Source organism: Anser anser (genome assembly GCF_964211835.1).
Source record: "Anser anser genome assembly, chromosome: 24".
Classification (NCBI taxonomy): domain Eukaryota; kingdom Metazoa; phylum Chordata; class Aves; order Anseriformes; family Anatidae; genus Anser; species Anser anser.
The window spans coordinates 3,458,964-3,467,621 of NC_139745.1; the positions used below are offsets into that span (position 1 = coordinate 3,458,964).

Consider the following 8,658-nt stretch of genomic DNA (forward strand, 5'->3'; position numbering starts at 1 on the left):
CCGGTTCTGCCGACGTGTGAGAGGTGAAGCAGAAATGGGGCGGCCGGGGGCAGGGAGGGGCAGCAAGAGAACATTAAACAGCCCGTGGTCACCTCGCTGCCTGCCCGTGTTTTCCTGGGGAAGGGGGGGGGGGGGCGGTTGGGGCCGAGGCTGCCCATGGGAGCGGGAGCGCAGAGGGGCAGCGTTCACCGTTCCTGGTCTCTCCTCTCCTACAAAGCTGTCCCCACACCCAAACAGGAACCGCAGCCTTCCCCGTGCCCTTAGGTCCCGAAGCTCTCAGCAGCACGGCTCCAGGACTGATCCCAAACCCCTCGTGCCACCCAGCTCACCGCGCTCCGTGCTCACCAGGAGCGTGCAGCCCTGCTGCGTGGTGCCGAGCAGCTCCGTGCCCCCAGCCCCGCAGCGATGCGGGAGCAGCTTCTCCCCTCCCCGAGCGCCACCCAGACCGACCTCGTCTGGGGCTGCGCTTGTCTCAGTGCAGGCCCCGGGGCTCCCGAGGCGGCAGCTCCAGGGAGGGAGGACAGAGCCGAGGACAGAGCCCTTCCTTCAGCCAAGGGGGCTTCCCCTGGGGGTGCGGTGCTGGCAGCCCCGGAGGCCGAGAGCCCCAGCAGCGAGCTCGGCACACAGCGGCCTCCTTTTTCTGCCGGCACCCTCCTCACCCCGTCCCTGGTGAGGGCAGGCAGCGGGACGTGGCCTTTCCTCACGTCCCAGGCCAACAGAGCAGCAGATCGCCTCCACTTCCCATCCCCAGCATCACAGCACTCCTAACGGTGCCGGTGTCCGCGCGGCGGCGAACCGCTCAGCCCGGGCCGGACGCAAGGAGCCCAAGGCGGGGGGCGAGGCGCCCGCCCAGCCCCGTTAGCGCCTGCCCAGAGCCCAGGCAAACCCTTCCGCTGGCTTTAAAGCCCAGAAAAGCTCTCCCAGAACCAGCACCGCATGTGGAAAACAAGCTAACGTGGTGGTTATCTCCCTGGCAATTCCTCTGCGCGCCGTCTGAAGAGCACAAGCCCGTGCCACGGCTTTAGATTAATAACTTCTTTATTCATGTAAAACAAACGCAAGTATTTATATAAACACTGACATTACAAAGTACTGGAGCAGGTAGGGGCAGGAAGGAGGAAACAAAAACCTCTACAGATGCTTCTAATACTGTCCCACACAAGATCAAATGCTCTGTCCCTTGGATAATCACTTATACGATAAACCACTTTCAAGTCACAAATAAAAGTCTTTGTTTTGGAGATATGTTGCGCTCTTACAGGGAATGAGGACGGGGGCGTAGAATGTTTTTGGCAGATCTCGTAAAGTCAGATATTGCTGCACCGTTAATAAAAAATATATGCTTCTCTGTAAAGCATTAAAAAAAATATCCCATGGATGGCATCGCGGAGGCTTCAGTGGAGAGGCAGATATCCCAAAACGCACTGGCGTCATCTCCCAGCTCTTCCCAGGGGCTATTTCTTGGTAGTTTTGCGAATCAGCGCCATTCTCTGCAACAAGAAAGAGCAAAACGTGGGAAGCCAGCCCCAGACAAGGGCACTGCAAAGCAACTCGGAACGCGGCCGTGCGGGAGCGGCATTATCCCGGGTTCTCTCAGGACACCGCCCGACTCGTTTCCACACAGGTCTTTCAAGTCCATTTGAATCTCAGAGAGGTCCCAGCCGGAGCCAGAGGAGAAGGAAGCGCCTGTGCTCCCTGCTCAGCGCCCTGCGGGTGGTTGGATGAACAGTGGCCCAAAACCCACCTTCGGGAGGGGAGCCGCGATAACGTCCCTGCTCTTGAACGGCTCCCGCAGGGCGCCTCCTTCCCCGACCCTGACCTTACGCTTAAAATCCATCCCCCCGAATCATTAAAGCAAAATTCAGGGGAAGAAACGGAGCTGCCCAGCTCTGCCCCCCAGCTGGAAAGCCAGAGCGCTGCGCGCGGGCGCAGCTCACAGCACAGCTGAGCACTGCCTTGGGCCGCAGACAGAAAGAAGCCCGAGGAACCCGAGCCAAAGCCTGCCAAAGCGCGCCGCGAATCGGCGTGGAGCACCACAGGCAGCCTCCCGGGACGCTGCAGCACACGGCGTGGGTCCGCAAACGTAGCGGGGGGCTCCGGTGACTCGCAGGCAGTCTGAGTCCCAGACAGAACCAGCCGCAGGACTTCGCTCAGGCGGTCCCTCGGGGTACCTCGGCTGTGCTTCTGCCTCCTCCAGCCCTTCTGCAGTGCTCGAGGGAGGAAGCCCCAGGCCCTGCCTTGATTCTGAACCGCCTGCAGGGGCAGCACCAGGCCTGGGGAGGCAAGGCGAGAGCTGCTCTGGGCGCCGCGCTCATTCACAGCCCTCGCAGACCTACAATTATTCCTCCAGCGTCTGCGGATCCGCGAGCAAAAGACTCTCACGGGCCTGAACTGCAGCTGCTGCGAGGCCAGGGCAGGTGCGGGGAGGGGGTCCAAGGGGCTGCATGGGAATTGAACCCGCCTCACGTGGGTACGGATTTCCTGTCGAACCCGAGGAGTTAGCAGGGTGTTCTCCCTCCCTTCGGAGCTCGAGATTTCCAAGGGGACAGCTGAGGAGCTGCTGCCTGCAGCTCTCAGTTGCTTTTTAACCCTTCCAACCTGAGCTGCCGTTCAGATGGCGAGCGCTACCGCTTCTGCCAGGGCACAACCCGCACGGCACCGCCAGCAAAGGAGGCGGAGAAAGCTCCATCCTCTGCACAAACCGCCGAGAAGGCTCCGGAAGCGATTTCAAGTCCAAACCGCTTGGAAGGGGCGACAGATTCACGTAGTGCCAGGAGCCCGAGAGCACCCTACACACAGCAGGCTTCCACCACGGCACTCTCGGTGCGCCCCTGAGGGCCCCTTACCTGTTTGTGAGCTTCTGTAGTGCAGGCTTTTTTGTAGGGTCTGATTTCTTCAGAGCCAAAGCCCGGGATCCACATGTTCCACTGACGCTCTGGAAGAGAGAGCGCGGATCAGCACGCTCCTCCCCAGCTGCCCGCTGCACGAGGAGCCCCCTCCTAACTCCCACAGCGCCGGCACGCCCGCCTGCAGCTGGTGCTACACGCAGCTGTGTGGTGTTGGTGCTCAGAGCAGCTATAAAAGCCTTTCCGGAGGGCTGCAGGGTGCTAAAGCATGCTGAAGATGCAGCCCCTGTGCTCGGGACCCCCAGCGGAGGCCGCTGGGCAGCTACACACTGCACAACTGCAAACGAAACTCGGAGAGAGTGAGGCTGGGGCAGGCAACCCGCTTATTCCCCACTTAGGAGGGTGTTACCCGGTGGCAACGAATCTGTAGCTGCTCGTGGGTTTTCCACCCCAACACCGTGGCCGCGGGGTATGTTCCCGGCTCTCTGGCGAGGGCAAGTTCCTTACCGAGGTGCAACTGCACGTCCTTCACCTCCAGGGTGTTGGACTTGCGATGCCGGGCGAGCTGGCAGGCAGCCGTCACCACGCTCTCTATGAAATCGTCAGCGATCTGCAACAGCATCTGCCACAGAACAAGGACAACCACCAGCCCTGTCAGCGCTGAGCAGCTGAAACTAGGTGGAAAACGTGAGAAGGAGCCCTCAGAAGCTAAGGTTTCAAAGGCGCACGCTACGGTTGCTGCTCTTTAAAACCTTTCTCAGCACCGGGAAGCACAGACACGGATGGCTGGAGCATACCGCAGCGTAACACGAACCAAACCTCCCCCCCCCCCGGCCTGGGACAAAGGGCCACTGGTCTGTGAAAAGTCCTCCATCAGCTCTTTGTGCAGCCCCCGCCATGGCTTTGGTACCTACTTCCTCCACATCCTCATCCAGCTGCTCGTTGGGGTCCACCTCACGCACCAGGTCCTGCAGCTTCTTCTTGGTTAAAACCTGAGAGGGTGAGAGAAGAATTACCTGCCGCTCCTTCGGCAAAGCAGCCGCCCCCCCGCGGCCCCCGCTACCCCACGGCCCCCACGCTGACACGCCGTATCAGCCCCGGAATGGCAGAGATGAGACACGTCAGGTGTTAAGGAGTCATTTTCGAGCACGAGCGCCTGCTCCGGACCGAAAGCAGGGTGCAGCAGCCCAGGAGAAGTCAATCTCCCGCCCTAAGCTGGCACCGAAACGCCACCGGCTGAAGCGGGGCTGCTGGCGAGAGGACAGAGGCACAACGAGAAGTCTTAACAGGCAAACGCAAGCGACATTGCAGTGCCTGAATCTGTGCCCGGGACACAAAGGAAGCACTTCCAGTGCTCTAGGGCTCACCGCCTTCAGCGTTTCAGGGGGAACGCAGGCACACAGGTGAGTGCTGGGTTACGGCGTGGCACACGGCAGCACCCTCGCGGCCCGAACAGGGCATGGGAGCAGGAGCTGCACTGCTGCTGAGCCGCCGGGCCTCACGGGAGCAAGGTGAGAGCTGGGGCTGCTCTGGTGTGCCGCCCCCAGCACCAGCACATCCCAGCTCCACCGCTCCGGCTCTCTGGAGCCCCAGGAGAAGCTGAACCCGCTCCTGGTGCCCCTGCACGGCTCCAGCGGGGGAACTGCTGTGCCTGCGTGTGCTGGGGACTCGGTCCTTCTCCTTTGGGCAGCCTCCCGCACCACGCCGGTAAGACCGGGGCTACAAATCTGCATTTTTGTTTCCCTGACCTAAACCATGTTGAAAAAGACCTTCCCAGTCACGGCCCCAATAGAAATTTTCTGGAGACCGACGAAGCCTCTGCACCTCCGACGCCCGTCCCCAACCCAGCCCGAAAGCTGGAAGCACCACGTGAGGGTGTTTGCTCGCTCGGGGCAGTAACCGATACCCTAACGGATATCGGGTTTTCGTTAGTAATTTAAGGAAGGAGAGGGGCGAAGCCACAGGCAGGTCTGAGCTTCTCTCCCCTGCCCTCCTCGAGCCGGGGCTGAAGTTACCTGGTTGCTTTCGGGACTGAGCCGCCCTCCTCCGCTGGGCGTCCCTGGCATCTTCGCCACGGTGGTGCTGTTGGCCATGGAGCTCTGCGGGGGGGTGCTGGCCGGTTCCGGCTTTATCGAGGAGAAGTTGGAGAGGTTGATCAGGGTAGAAGGGCCAAACTGGTTCATAATCTGCTGGGCTTTAGCTTGTAGGTCATACAGCTTGTCCAGGTCCTGCTTCTTCTTGGGGTTGTGGGGACCCAAACCGATCAACTGGAGGAAGAAACGGAATTGTCGGGGTTAGCAGGCAGAACGCAAAGGGGCGCTTTGGTCCCTGCCCGCAGGAGGCCATGGTGTCCTGGAGGGCCCAGAGGTTACGGACTGGGTCTCTCTGGACACAAAAAGAAGGCAGGAGGATGCTTAGAAGAAGAGAAAACATTCCCCGGTCTGTGAGGAGTTTGCCACGAGAAGCCCACGGGGCTGTCTGCACGCACGCCGCTCGCACCGCAAGCAGCTTCGAGGGCGAGGCCGTGCTCGGAGCCGAGACTGAGCCCACGGACGCGGCCAGGAGCGCTCAGCACCGCGGCGCTCGGGTCTTCGTCCTCCGCAAGGCTGCGACGTGGAAGCCCGAGCCAGGAGCCCGCAGGGTTCGGGCTCCCCAAGGCGGAGCTCTCGTTTCCGGCAGCGCCACGCGAAATCCTGCGCTGGGACGCGCGGCCAACCCTCAGCCTCCCGTCGCTGCCGCGCGTCGCGAGCGCTGGAGGCGGTTTGGGAAAGGAGGCCGGGGAGAGGCGGCCGCTCGAGGCCACGGCTCGGGCGCGGAGCCTGCGCACGGCGGCACGGCCGCGCCGTTATCCCCACCCCGACAGCTCATCCAGCAGCTCTGCAGCACCCCCGCGTAACGAACCCAGCGCCGGCGCCCTCCGCCTCGGCCGCCAGCCGGCGTCTTCCCCTCCTCCGAGCAAGGCAGGTTAGCTGGGATTAATCCACGCGGAAAAGCGAGGCGGCACTCCCGCTTAGCCAGGGCCGGTTTAGTGCTGTGTCCCCCGCGGGCTCACGCTCTGCCGCACCCTACGGACGCGGAGCCGTTCCTGAAGAGTTCACGTCGCAACCGGGTCCCCCGGAGCCCTCAGCCACTTTCCAGCCTGCTCCGGTTTAACCGAACGGCCCTTACGCTCGCACCGACATCGTTTCTGGGCAGGGAGCCCAGCACCAGGCGCGTTCTGTTCACGCACCTCAGCTTTTGCACCGGCTGACTGCGTCTGTTTGTCCCCCCCATTTACAACCCCCTCGCCCGCCATGCAGGGGAGGAGGCGATTTTCGCCCCAGGATCCCGGGCCGAGGCACGCTTTGTCAGCCTGAGGCGGTTTTGCTCGTTCATCTCTCGATCTTGCGGCGCCCGCAAGATCGCCCGAGGCAAAACCAAGGGGACGCGGAGGCGCCACCGCACGCCTGCATGCTGCCTGGGGGCGAGCCCCCGTTTACTTACAGCTATCTGCGTCTCTACATCTTTTATTACGTCCGCCACTGCTGTGGGCCCAGCGAACGGAGAGGCCATCCCCAGAGCCTTCCCGGTCCGTCAGCGGCCAGCGTTAACCTACTCTCTCTTCCTCCTCTTCCATCTCTCTCCCGTTCCTACGGGAACACCGGACAGTTCTCGCGTCACCCACTCTCTCTGGTGAGGTGCCGGGGGTTTCAGCAGGCCGGGGAGCCGCTGGGGCCCTTCCCACGGCGCGAGAGGCTGCGTGGGGCAGCGGCGAGCAGCGCGGTGCTGCCGCTGCGGCATGAGATGAGGCTTCGCACGGGGTCCTGAAGCAGCAGCAGAAACTCGGCCGCGTTTCCTTCTCAGGTCGGAATGCAGAGGGGCTCCCGGCACCCCCTGCAGGAGCAGGTCCTGCGGCCTCAATTAACACCACCGGCTCCCTACAGAACCACTGCGGTTCGTTAAGCGCCGGCTCTGCGGCGCAGGGCCACTCACAGCCCTAACGAAGACCCGCGTGAAGCCCAAAGCGAGCTCTCGGGGCGCTCCGGGGGCTCCGAGCCCCGTCAGCACTCCCCGAGAACATGAAACGGGCTCACGGGGGGCTGCGGAGCCCGGCAGGACTCCTGTCCCCAGGAGCACCCAACGGGGTCACAGAGCCGGGGGGCTCCTCGCGGAGGGGGCAGAGCGGCGAGGTTCCGCTGCCCCCGGGGCTAGGCATGCACGTCGGGGTGGTAGTTGTCGTGGCGGGGTGGTAGTTCTGGACGTCAGGCGGTTAGTTACCGTGTCGGGGCGGTGGCTCTGGACGTCAGGCGGTTAGTTACCGTGTCGGGGCGGTAGTTCTGGACGTCAGGCGGTTAGTTACCGTGTCGGGGCGGTAGTTCTGGACGTCAGGCGGTTAGTTACCGTGTCAGATCAGCGGTTCTGGATGTCAGGCAGTTAGTTACCGTGTCAGGGTGGTAGTTCTGGATGTCAGGCAGTTAGTTACCGTGTCAGATCGGTGGTTCTGGACGTCAGGCAGTTAGTTACCGTGTCGGATCGGTGGTTCTGGACGTCAGGCGGTTAGTTACCGTGTCGGGGCGGTAGTTCTGGACGTCAGGCGGTTAGTTACCGTGTCGGGGTGGTAGTTCTGGACGTCAGGTGGTTAGTTACCGTGTCGGGGCGGTAGTTCTGGACGTCAGGCGGTTAGTTACCGTGTCAGATCAGCGGTTCTGGATGTCAGGCAGTTAGTTACCGTGTCAGATCAGTGGTTCTGGACGTCAGGCAGTTAGTTACCGTGTCGGATCGGTGGTTCTGGACGTCAGGCGGTTAGTTACCGTGTCGGATCGGCAGTTCTGGACGTCAGGCGGTTAGTTACCGTGTCGGGGCGGTAGTTCTGGACGTCAGGCGGTTAGTTACCGTGTCGGATCGGCAGTTCTGGACGTCAGGCGGTTAGTTACCGTGTCGGGGCGGTAGTTCTGGACGTCAGGCGGTTAGTTACCGTGTCGGATCAGCGGTTCTGGATGCCCAGTTGTTGGTTACCGTGTCGGACCGCCAGTTCTGGCTGTCAGAGGGTCAGTTACCGCGCCGGGGCGGTAGCTGCGGACGCCCAGCTGTCGGTTACGCTGCCGGAGGCCAACGCACCGCCCGGGGGAGCGCCCCTCACCCGCGGTCCCCCGCTAGCTGCAGGGCGCCGGGCTTACAACGGGTCCGGAGGAGGCCACGAGGCCGCTCGGCGGCCGGAGCAGCCCTCCGCAAGGCGCGGCCGCGAGCTGGGGCCGCTCGGCCCGCAGAAGGCTCCGGGGGCGCCTCGCTGCGGCCCCCCAGCGCCTGAAGGGGCCCCGCAGCCCCGGCCCGGCTCCGTTTAACCGGGCGGTACCGGCCCCGCCGGCCCCGGGGCACCGCGCTCGTCGCTCCCCAACCCCCCCGGTGCCCCCTCAGCCCCCCCGGTCCTCCCCAAGCCCCCCCCGGTGCCCCCCCCGTACCTCCCCATGCCCCGCGGCCGGACCCGGCCCCGCCGCCGCCGGCTCCGCTCCCTCCGCCGCGCACCCGGAGCCCTTCCGGGGGCAGCACCCGGAAGCGCTTCCCCGTGCCGCCGAGCGGGCCGCGCGTGCGCGGGGAGGGGGCGGCCCGTCATGCCCCGCGCGATTTGCATATCGTCGCTCGGTTGCGGAGCGTGGGTTTTTGAGGTGAAAAAAGGCAGAAATCGTTAAAAAAAATAAACGAAGATAGGCGGAAAAAATTGAGAAGGAAAGGGGAAATGAGGAGGGAATTGTCTCTGTTGTCAGAACGGAGGATGGCCTCGTCGTGATCTAGAAGGGGTGCGGGCGCTTTCCGGAGGCGGCGGCGGGGGGCACAG

General features: G+C 63.2%; 1 protein-coding gene across 2 annotated transcripts; it reads right to left on the reverse strand.

Annotated features, from left to right (window-relative positions):
* Positions 1-1,020: 1,020 nt before the first annotated feature.
* TAF12 (TATA-box binding protein associated factor 12) lies at positions 1,021-8,442 on the reverse strand. 2 transcript variants are annotated; one of them, XM_083810473.1, is made up of 7 exons: positions 8,285-8,363; positions 6,330-6,475; positions 4,862-5,113; positions 3,761-3,838; positions 3,354-3,468; positions 2,847-2,935; positions 1,021-1,490 (listed from the first exon to the last, which is right to left on the reverse strand). In XM_083810473.1, exons 2-7 carry the CDS (start codon positions 6,396-6,398, stop codon positions 1,455-1,457), a joined length of 639 nt encoding a protein of 212 aa, XP_083666599.1. In that variant the 5' UTR covers positions 6,399-6,475; positions 8,285-8,363; the 3' UTR covers positions 1,021-1,454. The 2 variants fall into 2 exon arrangements, with proteins under 2 accessions (XP_083666599.1, XP_083666600.1); XM_083810474.1 differs by lacking the exon at positions 6,330-6,475 and having other exon boundaries at positions 8,285-8,442.
* Between the last annotated feature and the right edge of the window lie 216 nt (positions 8,443-8,658).